General features: G+C 44.0%; 1 protein-coding gene across 1 annotated transcript; it reads right to left on the bottom strand.

Annotated features, from left to right (window-relative positions):
- Positions 1 to 5,070: 5,070 nt before the first annotated feature.
- Igbp1 (immunoglobulin binding protein 1) lies at positions 5,071 to 26,705 on the bottom strand. Its single transcript, XM_038316865.1, has 6 exons — positions 26,476 to 26,705; positions 25,828 to 26,121; positions 17,950 to 18,145; positions 15,475 to 15,551; positions 14,673 to 14,785; positions 5,071 to 5,504 (listed from the first exon to the last, which is right to left on the bottom strand). The coding sequence occupies exons 1-6, from the start codon at positions 26,664 to 26,666 to the stop codon at positions 5,356 to 5,358; spliced, it is 1,020 nt and encodes a 339-aa protein (XP_038172793.1). The 5' UTR covers positions 26,667 to 26,705; the 3' UTR covers positions 5,071 to 5,355.
- Positions 26,706 to 27,224: the final 519 nt, after the last annotated feature.

Raw genomic sequence — 27,224 nt, 5'->3', positions numbered from 1 at the left:
ATCAGGAGGAGCCGTGTCGCATACGACAGGAGACATGCCTGGGATTTAGGTTAAAAAGTCAGGGCACGTAACTGTCATAGGCAGAAATGATCTGGGACACAGAAGGTAGGGTGAAAGAGGGAGAGATACATAAGGAAACGAGAAGGGACATTAATTAAAGCTGGCAAAGAAGTCTCAAAAAATATTTCTCAATTCTTTGGGGCCAGAGCCAGGAGCGAGGGCCAAGGGCAGCAGATGCCGAATGTCCCCTTTCCTCGTCTGTAGGATGCACACTCATGGCCAGTGTTTGTTGTTTGTTGTTCTGGAAGGCCTGGTAGATGAAGAGAGCTTTGACTGGCTAACAAAATATGCAGAAGTCCTGGAGTGAGAGCCGGTCATAGAAAGCTTACAAGCTTTCCGTTAAGCAGAGATCAGCCAGGGCTAGACACAGAGAGGGTTTGGCAGACCCGGCAGGCAAGGGGCAGGGATATTTCCTTGGAGGCGAGTTTCCTTGTAGGTTGAGGAAGGAGGAGGCGGTAGAAAGGATGGTGTGTGTGTAGGAATTTCCCAGTGAGTAGATCTTAGATGTCCCTGGGAGGTTCAACAAACAAAACTGATGGAATTGTTGCTTAAAACATGAACAGAGAGCAGTTTTCAACCGAGATACAGTCTCTGCCTTCGCATGCCTTATGTGCACTGGAGACAGCTGATCTGGAATCCAGGCTCCTTAGAGCTAATGATCTTTGGACACTCATTTATCTGAACCTCAATTTTTTTCATACATACTCAGACTTTGGTAATAAACTTGGGCAGTTTTAGGGATTAGAAATGTTCTGTACAAAGCTACTAGGATATATACATACATACACACACACACATACACATATATCAGGTGCTTACTATATAGTAGCTATTAGCATTATTGCTATTACTACACTGGAGTAGGGTAGCCTAAGACATTGCTCAGTTTTACTGTCATTGAGGGATTTCTTACCAGTTGGAACTAAGAATTTGAAAGCTAAGACTTGGTTCATTATTCTCTCCATATATTTGTCAAAGGCAGCCTCGGAGCTAGACAAGTGAAACCCAGTTCTCTACTGAGAATCACCTTTGGCAGTTATTTTGGCATACAAAGAAAAGCATGCCACAGACCTTTTGCTGCTGCTGATCTGCAGAAGACAGCTTGAGAAAACATTGACACTGTGATTCTGGGCATCATCCCATTCCGTCTATCCATATTTCAGAAGGTATCTCTGAGAGATCCAAACACCCCTTCAAAATCTGCACAATCTGGGCCTGGTAGCGCATGCCCATAGTTCTAGCCTCCTGCTGAGCAAGGAGAATCACTTGAGCCTGGGGATTTGAGGCCATATTGGGTTAGAGTAAAAAAGTATCATAGCACAAAATGAACAATCTGTGTCGCACCTGGTGCTCTCCATCTCTTACTCCGCTCAGGAGAACGGAGGTATGGAGGAAGGTCAGCGATGAGCTGGTATGGAGAAAGGTGAGTGGGTACGGAGGAAGGTCAATAGTGAGCTGGTGTGGAGGAAGGTCAATAATGGGTTGGCATCGAGGAAGGTCAATAGTGAGTGGGTACGGAGGAAGGTCAATAGTGAGCTGGTGTGGAGGAAGGTCAATAATGGGTTGGCATCGAGGAAGGTCAATAGTGAGTTGTGGGTAACTCTTGAAGCTGTCTGATAGGCAAAGGAAGCTTCATCATATCCTCTCATTAACTATTTTGTACACACATTATTTCAAATAGGAAGTTTCTTTTAGGTACACGATGCTGCAAGCATTAAAAAGCAAGGATCACCTGCTTTCGCATGTTGGTTTCCTGTGCTCCTCCCTCCAGGGGTAAGAAGGGTTGTGTCTCTGAGGGGCTAAGAGGGTGACAAGTTGGGGCTAGAGCTCAAACATCCCTGGCACGGAAACTGGAGTAAACTGCCTTGCTTGATGTACAGCCTGGGTGGCTGTGCAGTGGGCAGAAAGGAATCTGGGGAAATGCCGTGCAGGTGGAGAAGACGGCTGTTTTGCAAGGAGACCGTGGTAACAATGTACAATTGCTGTAGGCTGACCCACTGGGATGGGTGCTAACGTGCCAACTGTGCCTATGTGCCAACCTGAGGCCAAAAGGAAGTGGAAGAGGCGGCTCTTTCGGAGTTCAGATACCAGAGAACTAATTTTAGTTTCATAAGTTCCTCCTTTTCAAGTGGCTTTAAATGACAAAAGGAAACATTTTGTTCCAGGTGACAGATTCCCAAGAATTGAAACTAACCCAGAACACCATTGTTTTCGGATGTGAATCATCCCTTTGGCCCCCTGCTGTGTTTTTCCTCAAGAGGGTCTTGAGAGGTGCCAAAGTACCCAGGACATTTCAGTATGGGAAGCATTACTTCACATTGGTAACGATGGTGCACATCTGGAATCCCAGTGCTCAGCTGAGGCAAGAATTTAAGGCCACTCAAGAAGACAAAAAATGGAAAAGATAAAAGATGAATGTGAATCCCCCACCCCCACCTTGTGCGTTCTTGTCCTTGCCTTATCTTTCTCCCTCAGGACCCACTTTTCTTTCTTTCGACAGTTTGAAGCCTAGGCTGGCTTCAACACTAAGTAGCTAATGGTAACCTTGAATTCCTGATCCACTTGCCTCCACTTCCAAGTCTTGCGTCCCACCACACTGAACTTTTGCTTCCTTTTCCAGTCAGGATCTCATTATGTAGTTCAGGCTTGCTTTGAACTTGAAACCCTCTTACCTCAGCCTCCTCAGTGTGCACAGGGCACTGGGCTGCCATTTGCAGATCGAGCTGCCCTCTACGTGAAAGCCAGAGAAGGCGAATGCTTTCTCTCAACTTAAGCATCTACATGCTTTGCTTAGCTGTGTAACAGTGAGAAGTCACTAATTCATCTCTGAGACGGTTTCCTTCACTGGAGAATGAAGATATGTATCTTGCCTGACAGGATATAAGAATGAAAATAAAAACAAAACATATATATATATATATATACATATATATGTATATACATATACATATATATGTATATATATGTATACACACACACACACACACACACACACACACACATACATGATAAGCAGAACTGAGAAGCGGTATTGTTAACTTGTCAAGAACATCGAGAAGTCTGGTTCCTGTAACTCACCCAGACCAGCTGCCTCTGGGACCCTGGAAGGCCTGGCTCTGGTGGGAGTAGAGAAGGTGGTGCTTTTTTGGTTTCTGAGCAGTGAGGCGTCAGGCACAGAGTGCTGAGGAGAACGGAGGAAGATGGGTTGCTCACCACCTCCCTCTGGCTTTAGCACAACCTTTTCTTTGCTGAGTCAACTGAGAGGGAGCCTGGAGAGTTCCAGTGGTGTTTAAGTTTTAGTTTTAAGGATGCTCCCACCAGGAAGCTGCCCGAAGACTTGTGACTAAAAGCATAAGAAACCCAGGGTGGGCTTGAGGAAACCACTCTGCTTGGTGCATCTTGTTCTGTAGCATGGGGCAGTATTCCTGCCTTTGCAAGGCCTTTGTGTTGATAGTGGGGCAAGTGGCTCATAGCAAATGCCTGTTACCTGCCCACTTCCCTTTCCTGCCTACTGGACAGACCAGTCATGGCCCCTGGTACCAGCATGAAAGCCTTACTCTCTAGCTGCCTATTACAGTGGTGACCACGATTCACTTCATCATCCCAGACCTAGGAGACAACCTCTACATCAACTGAAGGAAGACACTTTGGGGTTTTAATGCATGAAGTCACACAGGTTCCAATTGTCAAAGCCAGGATTAGGACCTACTTTGTGTGGCCTGCCTCTTGAGCTCCATGTGTGTGGAGGCTCAATGAAGCTGGAGGCGACACAAAGGACAATCTTATAAGGACCCGGACAAAGGTGTCCAGGTGTCCGTCAAACTGGCTAGTCTGTAAATAACTCAACTTCTGGGTGGGGGTTCAAAGGGCAGAAGACAAAGCTGTGGCTAGAGGCAGCCTGGCAACAACGGGAGGAGGGCTGAGAACACTGCTGTGGCTCTGGAGGAAATCTCAGCCACGCTCTACCAGTTTCAGGAGCCTCCCTGTGAGGGGGAGATGGATCCTTTATTAGGAAGTAGACAAATATATTATTGGTAGCCTTCTTGCTGTCGCCACCCACGAAACAGCCTCCTCCTCAGCACCTGACAGCCCTCCACTTCCCACCCTATAAACAAGAGGGAGTTGAGTCTCTGCAAAGCCTTCTCCTCAGCTAGACTGCAGGAGCTAGAATAGGAGGGCTGAGTCATCTTCCTCTTCAGAGGAAACCAAAGTGGACTGGAGCCATAGAACAAAAGGATGTTCTCTAAGCAGATCATAGACTGCTCTTAGAAGGTACCAACCCCTCCATCCCAGAAAGTTCCTACTTTGAGCATCTCGGGCGCCATCCCCTCTTCTCCGCATCTACGTATCTGATCAGCTGGAGTGTACTAAATAGCCAGCTAACAGAGGCATACATTCCTGCCGGGCCAGGGATGGAGCCACACAGACAAGGAGGTCCAATGAGGTTGGAGGTGGCTGCTTTTCACCTTAAGACTTAGGCTAATGTTTTCGGGAGGGTAAAGGATGAGTCTTCAGAGCATCCTCTCTGGAGCTCCCATTTCTCGTGGTCAGTGCCAGGACTAGGTAGGTAGGAATTTGGTAACAAAGGCTTTTTCTTTATTTAGAGACAGTTTCATGCAGCTGAGGCTGGCCTCACTCATTACGGAGTTAAGGATGGCCTTGAACTTCTGAGCCTCCTCCTTCTACTTCCCAAGTGCTGAGATTACTGGCGTGAACCAACATACTCATGAGACTAATTCTTTAAGGGTCCCTTCACCCACAGCTCTAATTTCTGAAACCAGTGCCTTGTAGCAGAGGCACTCTTCTGCCATCTCTTCTTGCACAGCATTATTCCAGAGCATGGGTGATGCCCACAGGGCTCATACCACACCTAGTGGGAAGGAGAAAGCATGGGCAGTTCAGGACTCTTGCTCAGAATGAAGGCATATGACAAGGATTTCCAGATGCTCAGAGATCCACTGCCAAGCCCTGCTGCTCCCCCACAAACAACAAAACCAACTGATACCCACGTCTGTGCATAGGCCCACATAATAGAGGGGGGTTTATTACTTTTCGAAGAGAATGAATTCATACTGTCATAGATTATATAGAGCTGTTAATGCTCTGACCACTTGAGAAATCACATTACACCATGATGAGAACAAAGCCAAACAAAATCTCTGGTCATTACCTAGGGTACAAGCAATTATTTGACACTACAGAATGCAAAGCAAGATTCCGCACGGCTGCCTTCACTGCATCCTGCTGAGGTTGTCCTTGGTGTGCACCATGTTGTCCTTTCGCCCTTCGGGAAGATTAGCCCATGTTCTGTCGGTTGCCATAGCCCCTGGGATGGGTGTCCTTCCAGTCATCCCACTCTCGCAGTCTGTGCAGAGTTTTCTCGTCACCCTCGTCATCCTTTTGTTCTTGATCTTCCTGCTGCTGAGCTGCTCTTTTCAAATCGGCTAGCACAGGAAAATGAGAGAGACGAGAAAGAAAACCAAAAACACAACATTAGGGGAGCTCAGCTTGGTTCTGAGCACAACCCCAGACAATGGGAACAGAGCTAGCTGCCCAGGAATGGCATGAGTGGGAAGAACATGCCTATTACTGAATATATTACATGCTATGCAATGGTAGCAAGTAAAGATGCCTCTAGAAGTTTCAAGAGAAGCCAAGATCATAGAGGTGTCCTTCACTAACGGAATCTATTTCGGGAAAGAATTCTTGCTAAATGACCAACAACCCCTTCATCAAAACAAAAACAAACAAATAACCCCCACAATCCTACCCACCAGCAACAATAAAAGCCCTAGAAACCTGAGATCATAGAAGTTAAAAAATACATATGATTTGTGAATTTACAGAGATGTATGTAGCATTATAATTTCTCTACCAATTTGCTTCATTCATTTCTTAAGGTTAAAGAAATTAGGTATATGTATCTCCATAAGGGTAATGATTTCTCTACCAATTTGCTTCATTCATTTCTTAAGGTTAAAGAAATTAGGTATATGTATCTCCATAAGGGTTATGAGCACCGGGAGCCCTCAGAGGGCAGAAGATGCCCTGGAAATGGAGATACAAGTTGTTGCGAGGCACCACGTAGGTACCAGGAACTGAGCCTGCTCTTGCTGACAAGAGCAGTGAGTGCTCTTAATTGTTGAGTCATCTTGCTAGCCCCAACTTCCTTTATTATTGTCACGCAATCTTTCCATGTATTTACTTTCCTTGAATTTGTTAATGTTACAGAATTCTTACACTGTCAACCATGCTTAAGAATCAAATGAAAGAAATGGTTCCACTCTGATATTTGACTTGAGTGTTTTTTGAGTGTTTTTTGTAATTTCATATTCTTTGATAAATTTTTTAACAAGAGTTTGAATTTAATTGCTGTAGGTCTGCAGGTTTCCAGTAATTTTGCAATAAATTTCCTCATATTTATCTCCGTTCACATCTCAATAATACAACACCCACAGGATTTTCTGAGAAAAATATGTATACTTTGGGGCTGGTGAGATAGTTCAGTCAGTAAATGCTAGTTGCACAAGCATAAGGACCCGAGTTCAGATTCCCAGCAAGGACACAACAATACATGACCACATTTCCAACACTGGGGAGGAGGAGACGCAGATCTCTGGTGCTCATTGACAAGTCAACCTAGTTCAGTTAGAGAGTCTGTCTCAAAAAAACAGACAGCAATTGAAGAAGACACTGGACACCTGATGTCAATCTCTGGTCTCCACTTAGATGCATATCCATGTACAAATCATACATACAAAGACACACACACACACACACACACACACACACACAAGAGAGAGAGAGAAACAGAAACAGACAGACATACACACACCAAAGTAATAATAACAAAATTAGCATAGTAATGACCTAAAAACTGATACATGAACCAAAGGAACACATAAGAGGAGATCCTAGAAGTAAATTCAAGAAGCTATGGCCAACAGATCTTCACAGAAGGCGCTAGGAACACACCCAGGGAACAGTTTTTGCATGAAATGGTGTGGAAAATTAGCTGTCTATATGCAGAAGAATGAAACTAGACCTATATTGTTCAGTTACAAAAGACCTACTGAAAATAGTCAAATATCAGACTGAAAATATAAAATTACTAGAAGAAAACAGGAGAAATCACTTCAGACATTGGAAGAAGTAGGGGTTTTAAAACTGATTTCTTTGTTTTTCTATTTCATTTATTTATTTAGTGGGTTTCTGAGGGGGAGGTTTGCCACAAAATGACAACTTGTGGGGGGTGTTTCTCTCCTTCCACCATGTAGGCTCTGGTGACAGAACTCAGGTCATCAGTCTTGTGTGGCAAATGCTTTCACCAGCCGAACCATCTTGCTGGCCTGTAAGGACTTTTTAGGTAAGACCTCCCCATGCCCCCGCCTCGAGCATTGGAAACAAAACCAAAAATAGACAAATTGGATCACCTCAAACTGCAACGAAAGGTTCTGCACAGCAAAAAAAAAAAAAAAAAAAAAAAAAAATGATCAACAGTAAAGATCAACCTGCAAATTTGGAGAAAAGCCTGCATCTAGTAAGGGGCATATATCCAGAATATACAATAGCAAACAAAACAAAACCAAAACAAAAATAAAAACAAAGAAACCAAACCCTCCAAATAATCTAATTTAAAAATGCGCACTAGACTTACTAGACTTGAGTAGACGTTTCTCACAAGAAGACATACAATGAACCAATAAATATATGAAGATTTATTAGTTACTAGAAAAACGCAAACCAGACCTACAATAAGACTCAGTTTTACTTCAGTTAAAAAGCTTATGATCAGCAGGGTGGTGGTGGCTTTAATCACAGCACTCAGGAGACAAAGGCAGGTGGATCTCTGTGAGTTCAAGGCCAGCCTGATCTACAAGAGCTAGTTCCAGGACAGGCACCAAAGCTACAGAGAAACTCTGTCTTGAGAAAAAAGAAAAAAAAAAAGAAAGCTTATGATCAAAAATGGAAAACATAAATTCTGGAAAGGATGTGGGGGGAAAAGAACACTTGAACATTGTTGGCGGGTTATAAATTAGTATTCTCACTGTGGAAAACAGTAGGGAAGCTACCTAAAAATGAAAAGCAGAACTACCACATCATCTAGCAATCTTGCTACTGGGCAAATACCCAAAAGAAATGACATCAGTCTGTCAAGGAGACATTAACCACTGTCATGTTCACTCACAGCGTAAAAAAAAAAATGCAATCAACCTAATGTCCATCACCTGAAGAATGGATAAGGAAAATGTGTTACAAGTACATAAGGGAACACTATTCAGAGACTTCAAAAGGATGAGCATCTTGTCATTTGAAGTGACATGGATGGAACTGGAGAGCATGAAATGAAATAAGCCAGCCATAGAAAGGAAAGTACTGCATGATCTTACTCATACACGGAATCAAAAAGATTGATAGCAAAAAAGTTGAGAGGAGAACACCGGTTACCAGAGGCTGGAAAGAGTACAGGAGCGGGAGGGATGGATAAATGGGTACTGAGTTACAGTTACACTGGAGGACCAGTTTTGGTATTCTATTGCATAGAATGGTAACCTTAAATAGTGCTAACTAACTAGAGCTATGGGAGGCCTGGAGGTTAAGCTCAGAGGAGAGTGCTTGTCTAGCACATGTGAAGCCCAAGGTTCCACCCCTACAGCCACAAAAAGAAGAGAAAAGCTAGGACTTTGAATGTTTTCTTTTGGATATTTGCCCAGTAGTGGGACTGCTAGATCATATGGTATTTCTATTTTTATGTTTTTAATTAAATGAAATGATGGTTGTGGAGACAGCTATGTTTATCTTGATTTGAAAACATTATACAATATACACATATACTGAAATATTGAATGACACCTGTAAGCTTATACATTTTTTTCCTATGTCAATTAAGAATTCAGGAACAATTTGCTAAGAAAGGCTTGGTTGTTACATGTACTAGAGCTACTGATAACTGCTGTTTTTGTATAGGGTGCTGGGGAGTGACCACAAAGCTTCATAAACACTGAGGTGGGTGCTCTAACTACGCATTTTCTTCCTGTGGTCCTGGGGGTGGGGGCAAACAGAGGGCACTGCACTTACTAAGCAGGAGGCTCTATCACGGAGCTACATCCCTGAGCCCCAATTATTCTTTCTGAAGCCAAACTGGCTAGCGCAAATGGAAGTTTCCCGATCCTTCTCAACACATTATCTAACTTTATCTTGACTATTTCTCTTCAGAATTAGAAACAGCTATTTCTCTGAGACATTCAGCTTTCTTTTGATAGGAATTTTTTTCTTTTCTTTTGTTTTTGACAGAACCCCACTGTGGAGACCAGGCTAGCCTTGACCTCATGTTGTCTTTACTTGCTGCTCCTGAGAGCTGAAATTCCAGGCCAATGCCACTGTGCCAGGCTGGGAATGGTACTTCAGTGCCATAATTTAGGCTAGTAGGTATGGTGACTACTAGGCCACTTTTTTTCTAGTCTTTTTTTTTCTAGCAAAGGTCTGTGCATTTATTATAAAGTATACATTTTTATGTGTTTATATCAGGATTACATACACCACTGCTTGCTGTTACTTCCTTTTTAAATCGAAAAATCCCTAGTTGTCAAAGACAGGACAGAGTAAGACTATCATGCAATTACTCATTTACACTCCCTTATGTCGTACAGCCTTGAATAGTTAATTACACTAATACCACCACCAACGTAATCACTGAGGGCTGCTGGAGCTCTTTGCATACACCTTTCTCGTTTCCTCATTTTAAGACATGGCTGTATTATATGTTCATTCCTCCTTAGCTCCCACTTAGCACATTGGCTTAGAGTTTACCGGACAGCAAAACCTCCCCTCTTTCCAAGTGATGTTCCGAAACTGGCCTCACTGCTGCGGTTACTGACTACGCTACTTTGAAACTCATTATTCTTGGCTTTTCCAGGTAGTTAGCTCCTGGTGCCTCCAGCACAGACACCAGTAATCTGCTCATATGGAGCACAGATGATCTACCTTTTCCTATCTTTACTTTGTGGGTCACAGGGATTCATTGTCATCTGTGTTGTACTGTTCAAGTTTATTTCGCATTTTAAGTATAAACATATGTAAAAAAGTAAAAGACAATGTGAATGCAGCTCAGTGAATTGTCACATACTTAAGCTCATGTAACTGGTCCCCAGACAGAAATATGAAATACTAACTTTGTAGAAGCCCCCTCAGGTCCAATTGCATCTCTGATCCCCAACTAAAGGCAAATACTATACTGGCTTTTAATCAGCACATACAACATGTTTCTCCTGTTTTGAACATTATGTGAATGAACTGTATACATGCTTTTGTATTTTGGCCTTTTCATAAATAATTAGGTGTGCGTCAGCTACACTAATCACTTACAAGTGAAGAACTCCAGCTAGTTAACGCAGCAGCTCATCATGTGAATCCTCCAAAACTTGCTTATCCATTCTGGTATGTATGGGCAGCCAGGCATACTGTATCCACACTGGGCTATTAAAAACAATGACGCTATGGCTTCATAGTTACTTTATGGACACATTGTCTCTTCCCCTTGGGTGTATACCAGTGGTTCTCAACCTGTGGGTCGCGACCTCCTTGGAGTCACGTTATCAGATATCCTGCATCTCCAACAGTCATAGCAGCAAAATGCAGCTATGAAGCAGTAACAAAGTAACTCTATGGATGGGGGTCACCACAACATGAGAAACTGTATCAAAGGGGAACTGTACTAAAGGGTCGCAGCGTTAGGAAGGTTGAGAACAACTAGTCTATACTAAGAAGTAAAACCATGGGGTCAGAGTGGTATGCCTGCATTCAACTTCTGTGGAACCACCATCAACTATCTCTCTTAGACCTCCCATCTTTCCTGTTTCCTTCATTTGAGCTTACTTCTTGTTTCCTTTGCTCCCATCTAACTGAAGTAGGATCTCAGGTGGCTGGTTTCACTGTCTTTCCTCCCCAGCATTGCATTTTCAACATCATACATACTCCCCTCTGAGCACACCTTCAATCGTATCCCTCAAATTCTGGCGCTCTTCCAGCGCAATTTTCCTTTGACTCATGGGTTACTTAAAGGCATGTTAATTCCTAGATATTTGTGGAACTCCCCAGGTATGTTATGGTCTAAAAACACATTCACTGTGATTTCGATTCTGAGAATCAGTTGAAAATTCTGATGACCTATATGTTGATTGTGTCATGTGTATTTGAAAATGTTTCTTTTGCTGTTGTTGGAAATAGTTCTATAAATGCCAAATAGTGTATGGTGACTGACAGTGTTGATCAGAGTTTTCTAGAGCCATACTAGTAAACATAATTCTATAAATTATTAAAAAGGCATTAATATTTTCAATTGTGTAGGTCAGCTTCCCACTACTGACAATATAGCTGAAAATAAAACAATTGGAGCCGTTTTGACTCATTGCTCCAATTCTTCATAAGTTGTCCCCGTAACTTTGGGTCCAAGGTGAGGTTGAACATCATGGTGAGGAGCATGTGTTGGAGCAAAGCTATTTGCTCCATGGTAGCCAGGGACCGGAGTGGGAGCATGAGAGAAGGGGCCCTCAAGGAGCTATTCCCTTCAACAAGGCCCCCACCCCCAAATTATGAACCTACCAATAGATTAGTCCAGTGATGAAGTCAAAGACCCCGGTATCCATTCACTACCCAAAGCCCTACCTGCTGCACCGGGGATCGTGCTTTCAACATGTGGAACTCAAAGCAGAACCCCAATTGTGACTGTAGGTTTGTCTCTTTCTCCATTTAATTACTTCTGTCCTCCTACAACCTGAAGCTTGTCAACAGGCACTCACAGTTACAGTTCCGGTGTCTTCCTGGGCAACTGCCCCTTTCTTTTATCAGTCTGAAATGATCTTTTAAATTATCCCGTTCTCTTGAAACCGGCTTCATCTAATAGCACTGTAGTTACTGTTAATATGGTACATGGTTGTAGTGCTTTTTCATTTTTGGTAATATTTAAATTTTTGTATTCTAAAATACACAATTTCCTATTAATAGTAGGCAGTTGTGCTAAGATCATTGATCCTTGATTTCTCATTTGAAGGTTTGTTTTATTTACACTTAGGGTGTTCTGGGTTTGGCCACTTCAATAGATGAGATACAGAGCATCTGCAGATCTTCTTTAGTGAAGTATCTAAGATCTTTTCGGGTCAATTTTTTTTCATCTGGCTGTTCATTTTCTTAATATTGAATCTTAAGAGAATACTTTGGGTAACAGTCCCTTAGCAGATCTATCTTTTAAAATACTTTGTATTAGTCTATGGCTTGTCTTACTCTGTGTGTGTGTGTGTGTGTGTGTGTGTGTGTGTTGTGGTATGTACTGTGAAGGTCTTTTTCTCCTCTCCTTGTCCGGTCCAGTCTGCTGGCCATGTTCAGTCCACCACTTCTCTCCCTGCTCTGGACTCCTCCGGACAGCTGCGCTCTCTCCCCCACACAGCGACAAGAAACAACTTCGTCTTGACCACACTTTGGAGCATGTCTTCACTTCGTTTACTAGGGTTACAATTTCCCATCTTCCCCGGGCACTTTAAGATGCCGTCTCTGACTCCTGTTGTTTCTAATGGGAGATTAACAAGAATTCCTGTCTTTGCTCTCTGTGTGCTTTCTTTCTGCATGCTTTCAAAATTTCCCGTGTGGGGAATATGTGTGCCTGTGCACAGAGACCAGAGGTTGACACCGAGTATCTTCCTGAATTACTCCACCTTAGATGTTTCAAAGAAAAGTCTCTCAATGACCATGGAATTCACCAATTTGGCTAGCCTGGCTCACCGGTGAGATCCTCCTGTCTTTGCCTCCCCAGCTCCAGAAGGACAGTGCATTCACTACCACACTGGGCAGACACACATAACATCCTGGGGATGTTGTCAGCATGCGCCTTTACCTGCAGGACCGTCTCAATGGCACAAGTCTACCTATTTTTATATACATATAGACCCATAAAAACCTCCTGGGTAAAAAGGTGTTGTTAGTGGAAATAGTTTAAAGCCTGCTCCATAGTGCTATACTGCTAAGCTGCAAGGTTCAGTGGGCTACATGTAGTCAAGGCAGTTTTTACATGTGTGTGGAGTGTATGCACACATGTGCATGTACAGGCCAAAGGTTGATGGTGCTGCCCCACCTCATATACTGGAGTAAGGTCCTTCATTTGAGCCCAGAGCTTGCTGTTTCAGCTGGTCTAGTTGACTAGCTTGCTCTGGGGATTTCGCCTGTGCCTCATGGAATGCTGAGATTACAGACCAGCATATCCATCTAGCATTCTCATGGGTGCGAGGCATCTGACCTCCAGTTCTCACGGTTCTGTGGCAGCAGCATTACCTGCTGGGCCATCTCTCTAGCTCCTAAAGCTATTTTTGACAGGATAATTTCAAGATACCACAGGTTAATCAAGGCGTAGCCCTGTTACGTAAGTTGAAGAGCATCTGGATTACAGAGATTTGGAAGGTCCTCTAGAGAATAGTAACTTTTAATTTTAGAAGACCATGAAACTGTTTGGAACCAACATACCTGTTTATCTCTGTTGCATTGCTAACAGTTAAATTCTCCGGTTAATTAGGGCTCCCCCTGTGTGGTCTCTTCTTTTTAGAACATCTTTCATCACTTTGCAGTTGCTATGGTCACCTTAACTCAGTGTTCTCATTCCCCAGTCAGTAAGTCTACAAATTTCTATCTGAGTTTTAGCTCTGCTATGTAATGAAAGTACAGCATACCCAGAGGTGAAAAGCTTACAAAAAGCCAGACAGGACACCTTTCAAATGGCCACTGCTTGTGTGTGCGGGTGCACGTGTGCTCGTGCGTGTGTATGCTTGCACTACTGGAAAGAGCACTAACACTGGAAAGTTGAAGGCCTGAATTTAAATCCTAGCCTGGCCACTGTATTACTTAAGGCAGGTTAAGTCACTTCTTACAGACGACTATCTCTATGGAGATATGAATGCTTCCTTCACAAAATTAAGAGAGTCAAGGACACAAGGAAACTAAGGCTCAGAGGGTGGACAATGTCTCACTGTTAAGTGGCAGAAAGTGTACTGGTCACCCCATGCCTGTTTGTGACGTTTTTCCTGCTACATAACACACACACACACACACACACACACACACACACACACTCTGCTCTTCCCTTTGCCCATCTTTCCCTTTCAAAGAATCCTCTGAGTATCTCCTATGATCTAACAACCAAACTGGGCAGCAAGAACACAGAACATCAGAACTGCTTTCCAGGCATTTTAAGTTCCCTTCACTCTTTCCAAGTGTGGCCTGCCCTCCAGTTTATGCATGCTTCTGGTCACTTTCCAAATACATGTAAGGAGTTGTCCTTTTAAAAATATTTTGTTCAGCTTGTAAGTTTTGATTGCCCAGGGACCAGCATGATACCATCTGCTCTGCCATTACCACAAGTGGGCTTTTGATTTTGCTATCTGGCTGCTGTTCTCGCGTCAGAACTGGAGATCGGAAGACGGCACTGTTGAGAATTATCTGCAATTTGTTTCAATGGTGAAATGACACGCCCTAGGTGACTCTTACCAGACTCTCCACTTAAGACTAGCTCTGCTCAGGTTCTAATTGTGAAGAACCAGCAGTACAAACATTTTCCTCCCCCCACTCCATACCTGATGTCGGCTTGGCTATTCCCCGGTCTGGTAATGCTCCGTATTTCTGATGCTGGTCATACCAGTCACTCACCGTCATGGTTGCCAGGCTTGGATAACCAGCTCCAAATACTCTGCAAAAACCACATTCCATTTAGAGAACGAAACAGAAATATCAAATAGCCTCTTCCCTCTTTAATGGCGAGACGGGTGCTTATATCCTTCTTATTCCCCTACATGGCAATCTTTTGAGGACCTGTACAATCTCCTCCAGCCATGCCGAAAAGGGGGCATCCATAAGGAAGCACTAAAGTCCAGAGCATTCATGAGAGCGAGAGGGTAGACAGCCCAGGGTCATCTCCTAGTAGGCAATCCCAAGGGCCAGCATTCCACAATAACACTGCCAATTAGCAATTGACAGGGGCGGTTCTGAAACGTGGAGAGAGAATACTTTCCTGCAGCCCCGTGGAACAGTGTCAGTTATGCAAAATTAAATCACAGGCAGGCGGGTATGTCCTTCTGAGAGCTGCTCACGAAGGCAGGAAAAAAAAAAACCATGGAGAGCATGCAATTCTGCATTCGACTGACTGCTTTCTTTCTGTGTCACAGCGGCTTTTTAAAAACCTGATGTGAAGGGAATTTCTGAGGCCAGCCATGGAGAAAGTATCAGGAAAACTTTAGGCTCTTGGCCAAAAGAGCATCATTCACAGCCGAAGCCATGACTTTGAAAAAAAAACCCATGTCTGTTTTGTAATTTACCCGGGCATTGCATGGAACCCTCAAAACTGGGCTGCGAAGCAGGGCAGTCTGCAGCACTACCTACTTGGCTTGGGCCTTGTTCCGCGTGAGTATGAAGGGTTTCATTGGCGGCTTCTCTGGAAGAGATGAGGGAGTTGATTCCTAAGGAGAAAATTCATTTTAGAGGTGCATTTGCCATTTTACCCATTTTATCACATAGGCTTTCAAGTCTTCTGGTGCTGAAAAAGCTCTGCACTCAAAATTCCCTCCCTTTCTGCTGCGGGCTCCTTCTGCTTCTTCAGCCAATAGCCTTTAAGATACCAGTCCACTTGGGCGTGGTCTCTTTTGCTTTAAAATGCAGCGGTAGCCCCCCCTCTCTCTGTCTGTCTCTGTCTCTGTCTCTCTCTCTCTGTCTCTCTCTTGCTTCTGGCTCTGCTTCCAGCTGCTAGACTCTGTTCCTGGTCGCCAGAGGCCTGTTGTCTAGGACAGTGATCTGTAAGTTTTCCCCTTAAATAAATAACCCTTTTATTAAACATAATTCCAAACTGGTGTGGGATTGTTTTGTGACTTACATCTACACCTTTCTATTATGTGCCTTTGGTTTCCACGCATTTTTTTCTTATGGGGGAGAGTTCCGCGAGAATGTCAGAGGATGGTTTGCAGGAGCCAGTTCTTCCTTTCCGTCATGTGGCTTTTGGGTACAGACTCAGGTTATCAACTATCTTGATGGCTCCTTTTATTTATTAGTCTTAAGGAGTATTAAGTACTTTGCCAAAATGAGAGCGAGCAAGTCCTCTCAGCAAACTTCTTACCACAAGGAAAAAAACCATTTGGTTTCAAAATAGGCCCATCCAAAGAAGGAAATTCTAAAGCCTACTGCTATGTCCCACATATACCCCTGAGCTGTGCTCCTTCAGCCTGACCTTCTGTGGAAAAGAATTAAGACCTTTCTTCCAAAAGCCTTTGCAAATGTAATTATGCTGTTAATTTTTGAGACCCTCTAGGGTATTTTAGAGATTGATTCCTGTCTGTGAAGGGAGGAAGGACAGACCAGCGGTTCGTATATAAAGGTATACAGACATGCTGGAACAAAGTATAGATAAGTAGCCAGGTGGTGGAAGTGCACGCCTTTAATCCCGGCACTCGGGAGGCAGAGGCAGGCACATCTTTGAGTTTGAGGCCAGACTGGTCTACAGAGCTAGTTCCAGGATAGCTAGGGCTGTTACACAGAGAAACCCTGCCTCACAAGACTTAAAACAAACAAATAAATTAATTAATTAAAAAAATTTAAAAAAAAACTTAAAAAAAGGAAAAGTCTGGTTAAGTAGAAGGTGCTCATTTGGTTTTCATGTATTGCTTCCAGAACCCAGCTCAATACCACGAGAGGTAGTTAAAAAAAAACAAAAACAAACAGATAACCAAAATACATACACCCAGCAAGGCAGGGACAGGGAAGGACTCAGAAGAGCCTTAACCTTGAAATGCTAGAAAATCTGATGTGAAGGACCAGGCTGGTGTTCTCCTCAGGTGAGAGCGCCCAGGCTCACTAGGACAAGGCGAACTAAAAAGCTGCTGTGCCGAGGACCCGGATCAACTACTGTGGTGGCTGAACAAGTCAGCTCATGTTGCATCCTGCCCAAAGAGCAAGCGGCCACAGAACATATACTCTTAAAGCAGCTCCGGGATGGGTGAGCACGGTCAAAGTTACTCTAACGCTCTTGCACGAGATTGTTTAAAGTAGTCTTCTGGGCATTCTGCACATGAAGACGGCCCTGCTGCAGTGGCTCCTACCTGGACGATCACCTAGTCTACAAGTGTGCAACTGGTCTACGAGTGTGCAACTGGTCTACGAGTGTGCAACTGGTCTGAGTGTGCAGCTGTGTAAGGCTAAGTTCTAAGTCTTTCCTCGACCTAAACACATTCCCCACTCCTTTGCTTCATCTTCCTGGTTTCTCTCTCCTCCTCTACTCCCCCACTTACTCTAATGCTGGTCTTTCCCTTCTCTACAATAATTAAGTAGATTATAACGGCCCCCTCCCTCCTTAGGCCTTCTTTCCACAGTCAAAATCAGATCCAATGTTAAGGAAAAGTACTTCCTTGCTACCACCAAGTTACAATTAAGTGCCTTAGATTAGAGAGTACCAGGGACAGCTGCCATAAGGAATCAGAAAGCTACCCTGGCCAACCACCAGCCTTTCTCCACTTACCCTAAAGTCAACAATGTTTTTACGAAGACCTAGAAAGATTTAGTGTTTGTGGTGCTGAGGAATAAAATGAGGGCTCTGTCCATGCTGGACAAGTTCTCCATCACTGAGCTACTTTTCCAGTGTTTTCTAATTTTTGTTTTGTATCTCAAGTCACTCCTTTGGATTTGAACTCACTGTATAGCTCAGACAGACCTCAGACTTGGGATCCTTCTGCCTCCGTTTCCCGAGTAGCTGGGATTCTAAGTGTGCACCACTACATCCAGCTAAGGACTTTGATTTGAGTTCACTCCTGCAGAATGTTTGAACTTCTGGCGGCAGCTTTCCATGGCTCTGGGGGCAAAGACAAGGCTTACCTCTCTTGGAGAGTCTTTTTCTTTCAGGATCTTTATTTCCTGGTCAATGCTTTCAATTTCTTCTAAGCTGATACCAATCCACCTCCGAAGGTGAAGGAGGTAATATTCACGAACACGCTCATCATCTGCTTGACCACTTTCCACAGCAGATTTCAGTGCAGACAACCTATGCTCCACCTCCTTCTTCTGCTTGTATCTGTTCCACAGAAAAGCATTACCCATGAACTTAAACATACGGATTTCCTCAAAAGAAGGCTACAGTAAGGTCTGTGTTTGCAGCTGTCCAGGCAGTATGTGTGCCAATTTCTACCTTGGAAATAGTCTACGATCTAGGGATAGATTCTATAATCCAGAGCCAATCCCCAGATTACAAAGCAAGAGCGAGCCTAGGCACATCTTGATTTCAGTGAGCCCTATCATTATCTTTCAGAATGAGATGCTCTAGTCATCGGCCACGTCAGTCCTCACTCTGCTGGATGCTCAGCACCAGAGTGCTCCCTGTAAGTCCTCCACTTCGAAGATGAACCTTCAAGGAAAGCCAAAACCTTAGAGGCCACTGCTTACCTGCCCCTGATGCAGGCCTTCTTATGAAACTGTGGAAAAGCTGATCGGTCATCTTTTGTCTTTCATGCAAAACATTCCTGAGGTAGATCTTCTGACTCATCTCTACCTAATTTTAAGAATCAATGATCTTGACCGCCATTTTCCAGGATGCATTCTAGTACCTCCTCTAGCATTCATCTGTCAATTATCTTCAGAGTGCGGCGAGCACTTCTAGTGCCGGGGACCGTTTGTAATAGAAGGCCCCTGCTTTCAAGCAGCTTTCATTCTAGTGGAGGAAGGCAGAGCCAAGGGAACAGATGACAAGCTGGACGAGAATACACGCTATGGAGCAGTAAGAAGCAAGGTGAATGGAGAGGAAAACGGCATGGAAGCAGGCATGCTAGTATACCCAAAGTGAGCAGAAGCCACCCTTCCAAAGAGAAGGCCTGAGCAAAGCCAGCAAGAAAAGAAGGTAGCGTCGAAGTGATCCTGATACCAAGAAGAGTAAGGGGAAAGCAAATGTGCATGGAGAAGGAGCGTCTAGAATAGACAGAAAGCAGGGAAAGGAAGTCAGGTACCAGCACTTTAGGGAGACAGCAGCGCAGGTGGCAAGAGACAGATGCATTAGAATAGGAAACAGGCAATAGTTACTGATGCGTTGGATGTGAAGGCTTGCAACAGACAAGAACCAAGTAAAAATGCCATGGTTTCCAGGAGAAGTCTATCAAAATCGCTCTGCCTGGAACCCCCACTCCTCACTTCCAGAATAGGAAGCTCTTCTTTGGGGGTACCTAGATAAGGTCTTAGCTTCAAGTCGACAGAGAGTTTAAGGTGAGGAGGGTGGTCTTTGAACTCCTCAAAGTTTATACAAACTCTACTCGGATGCATTATCTTCTTCCCTTCCTCCGCATGCATGTCTTCCTCTTCTCTCATCTCCTCACCCCCTTGCTCCCCTTTTTCCATCTTATTTTGTCAAGAGGAGGTTTGATCCCAAAGTCAAGAACCACTGCACTGTAGACACTGTTATAAAAACTTTTAGGCTCTTTTTGTTGCACATCCAACAAGAAAGCATCTTGTATGCTACAGTATCACCATATGTAGCCGTCTGGGTAAAACAATACAAAGGCCAATTCCTAGCTCAGGAATGCTACTACTAAAATTACTTGAGATTGTTTACTTGGCTCCACAAACAGCTAGTCATGCTCTTCCATGGAGGTGCCTATGTCATAGGAAAACAACAGGTAAGGTCCTAGGAGGTCTACACTCCAGGGTGAATTCTGGGTGAGTCTAGTAGTCCTTTAAATAAAGTTGTTTGGCTTTTCTCCTTCTCCATAATCATTCAACACATGCACTTTGGTCCGTTCCTTGCTTCTGTGACTTAGCTCTTTCCCATCCTTTAGACTCCTGGCTCTTCAGCACCTGTTCTTTTAGGCTAGTGGCTTAAAAACAACACACAGACACACAATAACGCACAAAATCTTTTCCCTTAGATAAGGCACTTTCTTCAAATGAGAATTTGAATAGGAACCTAGTAAGTAATATACAAATAAAAATGTGCTTTGAAAAACATTAGAGGAAGGCTCCCAACATAACTCACTGGTGGAACTCCAAGGCTCTGAAGGACAGATTGAAAACCACTGTCCTAGACTACATCAGTGTAGTAGGCTCCCCAGGGTGGACCAACTGTTAACTTAGAATCCCTTAGCCCTATAACCACCCTGCCTTGGGCGATTCCTTGTGCTCTTTCCAAGCAGTTACAGTGCTAAGGAATTACAAATCTGTGGCAAACGGGGTACCACAAATGTCTGCTATCAGACATGATTACCTTCTGTAGTTTCCATACCAGCATCACGCTTGCCTGGTGGCCAGGCAGTTATAACACCCATTTCCCCTCTATCTTCAAATTTCTGCTTCACCCTTCCTCCCAGTCCTCATCTTTCCTTTCACCCTGGTTTCCTATCCATCTTGTCCCGAACTACTTCTTTCAGGACTCAGTCAGTTACCCGCCTTCCTTCTTCATGGCTACGCATTTTCGCTCTGTTTTCTTCCCATCTTTCTGCAACCTCCTCCTTCCTTCCTTCCTTCCTTCCTTCCTTCCTTCCTTCCTTCCTTCCTTCCTTCCTTCCTTCCTCCCTCCCTCCCTTTCCAGTGACCACTCTTTTATGCTTGAGAAGGAACAGCACTAGAACTGGAAATATGAAAACCCGAGTTTCACTTCTAGCCTGACCCTTACTACTTACGTAATTTTGGTTAAGGCAATTTGTAAAGCACATCCCCATATCTGTATAATGTGGATCGACTTCATGGGGTTGTGAGAGGAGCAAATGGAAAAAATGTTCAAGAAAATTTTTTTGTAAATAGCAATACAAACATCACTAGTAGATAAGAACACAGCGTGGGGAGGGAATGGGAGCAGATAATGCCCCATCTCTTAAGCAGTAGAATTTAGTTACACCAAGATGGTCTGATTCCAAAGAATCAGTTTTCGCAATGCTATATTGCTTCCATTTGGAATAGTTCTATCTTTCCAAGAACCCCAAGCTTTAACTATGATCAAATTACTGGGCTGGGCATCATGAGATACAATACAGTTCAATACAGTTAGAATACTACTACACTACTAGTCAAGGCCTCCGACCTTAAGAAGTTCCAGGTCTAGAGACTGACATAATTATACTATGCTAAAGAGCATGACTAGGAATTAAAGTATGTGTTAAGGTAGGTAGGGGTGTGTGTGGTTGTGTAGGCGGGTATGTAGGGAGAGGCCTTAGAATTGTTATAACATTTTGCCTCTGTAAATTCTTCTATTGGTACTTTGTTGCATCTCTTCTGATAGTTATTCCTTTCTTTTTCTCCCCTGTCCTGCCCCCAACACTTAATTCTTAGCTTTTTCTTCCCTATGTCTTTCCTTGGAAAACATCTATACTCACCAAGGTAGAGAGCACCTAAATTTTTTTTTTTTGCATCAGTCACAGCCAGATTCCCAAGTTTTGGTCGCATATTTCCATTTGTCTAGAAAAGAGGCCGTCTAGCTAGCTGTCACTTTCAAACCTAAATCCACTAAGCCTTATGGTCTGATTACTTACCCAGCTTCTTTCATTTCTGTTAAAATAAGGGAGGTGCTGTTACTCAACCACACTCAGACTTAGTCCTGAAAGATGATGGAGAGAATATGCACAGGGAAGCAGATATGAGAGAAGACATGCCATTTAGGTGTTTTATTTAGGACAGTCTCAGCATCTAGAATCATGGGCAGAAGGAGTTACAGAAAGGAAGAGTCTGAATAATTTGGGGTTTTATTTGTTTGCCATATGGGAGATTGAGCTACCAAAATTTGCCCTGGGTAAGTTCTCTAGCCATACAAATGCTTCTTATAAAAGCCAAAAGCAGTGTTTGTGATAGCTCTAAGTTCCCTTTTATCGCGTCACTCCAGCCGCCCTACTGGTAACGCGTGGCCCAACTGTTTCCTTTCAGTATTCACTGCACAGTCCTTCAAGCAGACCTGCTCACGCTAGTCTTCAGCCTGGACCAGAGCACCAGCTCTTTCCTGTGCACACTGCAGTCTACGTCTGTTTGCGACAGGCCCATGTTCTTTCTCCTATTGGTCAACAGGAAACACTGGTGAAGGACGCGGTACACGCCAGGCCCTGTGCTAGGCATGCCACAGTGAACAAGAGAGAAATGGCTCCTACCCCGAGGGAGCACACATTCTAGTAGGGGAGAGACAAACCTGAGAAGATGGGAAATGCCATAGCTGCACGTGAGCTACACGCCACGAAGCAAACAAACGTGGAGGGAAGAGAAAATGATAGGTGCTAACTACTTAAAGAGACTGGTGTGGAAAGGGATCGCAGAAGAACAACATTCAAGCTGAGACCTAAACAACAAAGAATCGGCCATATGAAGAGTAGTTAATATAAAAAGAACAGCCCGTACAAAGACAGAAGGAGCTGGTCTTTCAGAGACCTGGATGGCAGTCAATGTAGCTGGGGTCCAGTGAACAAGTGAAGAATCACACGTGAGGAGACTGGAGAAACAGATACCTGATTACACAGGCCCTTGGTTACCTAAGCTCGGGAGGTACTGAGGGCGTAGACCAAAGTGTGCTAGCGGAGATGGAAGACAACAGGAAAAGACACCTTCCGTTGCTAGAATTGACAGGCCTTGCTGATGGACTACATGACAAAATGCAGAAAAGGTAGGTCTTGAAGCTACCTTCGAGGTTTCCTGCTTACACATCCAGGTGAACGGCAGTGTACTTAAACAGTGGCGACCGGGTATGTGGGCACACTTGGAGTGAGAAGCCAGGCCTCGAGCTGGAGATGCAGAGTGCTTCCCTAGTATGCATGAAGCCCTGGAATCAACCCCTAGCACCACAGCAGAAAAGGAGAAGAAAGAAACAGGAAAAGCCAGCACATGTGGAATTACCCATAAATGGTGTTAGAACCATGGTCAGAAGAGATAGAGGACAGTTACATGAGTCCAGGAGCATTAGTATAAATGCAGCGTTGACAACTCACCTGTCACACAGGTTTTTTTTTAAATGTTCAAAGATCAAGATTACAGGCCAGAGAAATGTCAATCAAACTTGGATACCTTTTTCTATTTAATTAATTGAACTTTCTAGTGTTAACATCCAGGACTTGTGAAATGGGAAATACTTTAAGACTTCGTTCTTGTGGAGGGCAATATTGTTGCCACACATCAAGAGTCTTAAAATATTCAAAGAGGAATCTATTCCAAGGAAACAGTAAGCAAAGGAGTACAAATGTTTGTTCACTTAGCATCACACACATACACACATCAAAAACAAAACAAGCAACAAACAAAACCATACCCCCAAATGCAAGCTAATGAAACAAAACAGGATCTAAATACTTGACAATAATAGTTTAAGTGATTATGGTACAACTATAGAATAGAATATTACAAACCCATCAAATATGGTTTCAAATGACAGGGGAATGCTCACAATGTTAATGTTTTAAAACCAGGATAAAAGGCTGCATTTACAGTATTGTTCATAATTTAACTAAAATAACTATATACCTCAATATTTCAATGAAAATACAGCAGAAAGTTAACAATGACATCTACGAATGCTAAGATTAAGGCTTATTTTTGATTTAAAAATGTTTTGCAAATTTTTCAACAATGAGTATTATTGCTTTCACATTCAGGAAGTCTACAGCTTCTATTTTTAGAGATCTTTCCTCTCCCAGGCCATTGTGTCTGAACCTTTGCCTCATCCCTCCAGCCAGCTCTTGTCACTCCCCTACCTCCCTCCATCTCTTCTGGTTCTCCTGGGGGTAATTATCGGGACACAAACGTCACTAACTAACTAACTGCCTTAGCTTCTGAAATCCATTTTGTCTCAGTCTAGCCCACGGTTTTGAAAACTCATTCACTGTGACTGAACTGTTCCCTACCTACATTTTATTACTCTTCATACCCTTAGCACCTGAACTTGAGAAATTCCAATTTTCCTCTCCTCTGTTTCCTGCGTGTTTCCGTGTGCACATGTGCCATGCATGAGTCGACACTGGTGCCTTTTGGGTGCTAGGCTGAGTGTATTTTCCAGCTCACTGTCTGTGTCTACCACAATCAAAGCTTCGTGACTGCGCTGACTTTGGCTGGTTTGCTAACATCTAGAACAGTTCCCGGCATTCACGAAGGGCTTCATATCACCTATATGAAGGTCAAATAACCTAATTCTCAACCTTCTAAAGTCCAAGCCTGACCTCTCTGAGTTTCATTCTGTCGGACATCTCTACAGAGACGTTTTGTAGGTACCGCAAACTCAATATGCCACAGTACCGATTTTACGCTCTCCCCATCCTAATTTACTTTATAACTTAAATATATTTTTATGAAATATTTCAGAATTTCATACACATACTGTGTGTTCTGATCATATTCATCCCCAACTCCTCCCAGATTTACTCTAATTCCCCCCAACTCCTTGTCCTTATATTTTTTTATTTATAACCCAACTTTGCTGTCTGTTTACTCATGGGTGCTGGGCCAATTTCTGCTTCTTCACCATATTAAATTGGGACCATTGTTATTTAATTTCACATAGGACTGAAGCTGAGGCTTAGATAGGCTAAATAACTTACCCCAAAGTCCAGTGACCCGTAAGGAAAGCTGAAACTCAACCCCAGAGCTCCGATTCTGTGACCTGACTTTTAACTACAAATACATAACTACACCTGACCTCGAATGCCCACTGTGCCAGCTACTGAGCTGCACTAAGAGCTTTATATGTATGTCTGCTAGTCCTCCATATAATAGTCTATGAAAAGGTACTTATTATCTCAATTTTAGACCTGGGGGAAATGAAGTGATTTGCCCCAAATCCCAGAGTAATGATGGAGCCGGGACTCAAACGCCCTCTCAAGCTTGCTCCTTCCCCATCACATCCCAAGCTCTCTCTGATGTGAGCCCTACAACACTCTTCATCATTAGCTTTGCCCGCTCTCCACTGCCATTTTGCTCTAGCCTTATTTTGCTGCTTGGGAGGGGACGCTTTTTCTCTTCCCACACAGCCCCACTAGTACTGTTTATTTAACGTCTTTGTGGCTTTACTGACGCCGTAACTTCGTTGGGCTAACCCCTCCTCTCTCCTTCCTTGGGCTAACATTTCCACCTTAGAACAGAAATCCCCTTTCCTGGGAGCCTGTTCTTCTCCCTTGTTCCCTGAACTGCTTTCTTCAGAGTGCCCATGCATCTCTCCTCGTACCGTCTTATACTCGCATTATTTCTATGCCACCTGCCCACACCAGAACCCAATGATCACCCACATTCATACAAACACCCAAACAGGTTGCATCCCCAGCGCTTAACTTTGTTCTTAGACACTGAGCATTCACTGATTTTTTTTAAAACTAAGTAAACAATATCAAGGTTACATGATGCTGTGCCAGGGCTATAATTAATTAAGGACATTACACATCTCAGCTTGTACTCCTGATGAGAACTGCTCAATAAATAGAACAGAATACTTTCTACATCTGCGATATTTACCCCATACAGACAGCATTATGTCAGGATATACTTTACTTTGCTAATTCAGAAGGTCAGGATAGTAAACACCGCTACTATCGGCAACCATAAGGTGTGTGTTGGGGGGTGAGGAAATCCTGTAGTTTTGGTACAATCCCCTCAACAATGGCAGAGGCTTCTCAAGACTCTGGAAAGTTTGCTTTTACCATGGCCGATGTTCAATAAAGAACCACGAGAATGGCATACACTATTCTGTAGTTCACACGCACACACACAAACACATGCACCCCCATCAGCACTGCAGCCCTCAAATTACAGCCATTGACCCACCTCTCTATTTTAGCCTGTCTTTGAGATGCCATAGCAACGAGATTTGGATAGGCCATGGAGGTGCTAGCAGTGTTATTTTCAGCTGAGTTATTCTTGGTTTGGGGTAGTTGAAACTCTGCCACATGGTAGCAATGACACTGAGTTAAGAAATTTATGAAGTGTTCTCGAGCCCGCTGCAAATGATCTAGACGCTTGCTGGGGTTGACTTGTTTCATGGTGAGAGCTCCTTGCAACGCTGGCACCATCAGGTACTTCAGGTCGGTGGAAGCAATCTCTTCCAAATCTTCATTGCGGCTGGAAAGAGCAAAGAGGAGGCCGTGAAGCCTGGCTGAGCATTAAACTGTGGCTCTTGCTTCTGGGGAAGAACAGAGTTTGCAGAGAGTGTTGCGAAGACAGCAGCATTGGCCAGATTAAAAGAAAGTGGCTGAGTTTGCATACCCAAGGCCGAGGCAGTCAGCCGTACACGAGGGAGCATTGTCCTGGGATATTAACCATCTCAGAAGAGATGTGGACAATGAAAAGAATGCACACAGAGTGAGCAAGCAAGAAGCACGCGAGTTTAGCCTAAAAGGTCCTTTCCACCCAGGCGCAATGGCTCCACCCTTGCTAACCAATCATGCTCTGCGGTTACTACCCTCTCCCCCATACCTGAACAAATCAAGTTCCGATAACATTCCAGAAGCCTTTGCAAGGAGGTCCAGTCCTTTGGACACCTTATCCTGGATTGTGCGGGAGCCGGAAGGTTCAGTCGCTACTTCCACTTCCTCCAGAAGTTTTTTGCTGGTTTCGAAGAGCTCCGGAAGCCGCGGTAGCAGTAACTCGTCTTCAGACGCTGCCATCTTGTGGGAGAAAGAAACCCGGAACAATTCTGACCGAAGTCAAAGGTAAACTCAGTAAGAGCCCAAAAGGTCTCACGACACAGGAAACAGTACATCATTGGCCAATTGCTTGTTACCAAAGTGTCCTAAATGACTTCTGGGAGTAGTAGTTTACGGACCCTGGCAACCGTTTCCATGGACTCATTTTCAGCAGTCAGCCTGTTTTAAAGTTGTAGAAGCTGTTTTACTGAAGATGGGCTCGAGGAGGCCATAAGTGGATTAGCAAGTTCCCAGGACTCTGAGACCCGGGAGTGGCAGGGCTGAATTCCGAGCGCTAGCCAGCTTGAGAGGGCGACCGTGGGTGCGGCGCGGGTTGGGTCAGCCGCCGGCCTTCCCTCGCAAGTCAAGTCGGTCCCCAAGTAGAGTCCCGGCACCCAAGGGCCACTCTCTCTTGGTTCGCGGGTTTGCTTGCCCTAGCCGGCGCCCTCTCCTGTCCGTCTTCCGTCCCCACCATTCTTGCTTGCTCCCAACCAATACTCACCCACCGGTTCCCCTTCCCGCCTCTGTCCCCACACACTC

The sequence above is a fragment of the Arvicola amphibius genome, chromosome X (assembly GCF_903992535.2).
Source record: "Arvicola amphibius chromosome X, mArvAmp1.2, whole genome shotgun sequence".
NCBI lineage: Eukaryota > Metazoa > Chordata > Mammalia > Rodentia > Cricetidae > Arvicola > Arvicola amphibius.
This window is presented reverse-complemented; position numbering and strand designations above follow the sequence as displayed.

Excerpts from the sequence above, each read along its gene's own strand:
- Igbp1 (XM_038316865.1), bottom strand. The coding sequence starts at position 26,666 with ATGGCAGCGTCTGAAGACGAGTTACTGCTACCGCGGCTTCCGGAGCTC. Across the intron at positions 18,146-25,827 it reads AGACAGGCTAAAATAGAGAG|ATACAAGCAGAAGAAGGAGG; the intron begins GTGGGTCAATGG and ends TCTGTGGAACAG. Across the intron at positions 14,786-15,474 it reads CGGAACAAGGCCCAAGCCAA|AGTATTTGGAGCTGGTTATC; the intron begins GTAGGTAGTGCT and ends TGGTTTTTGCAG.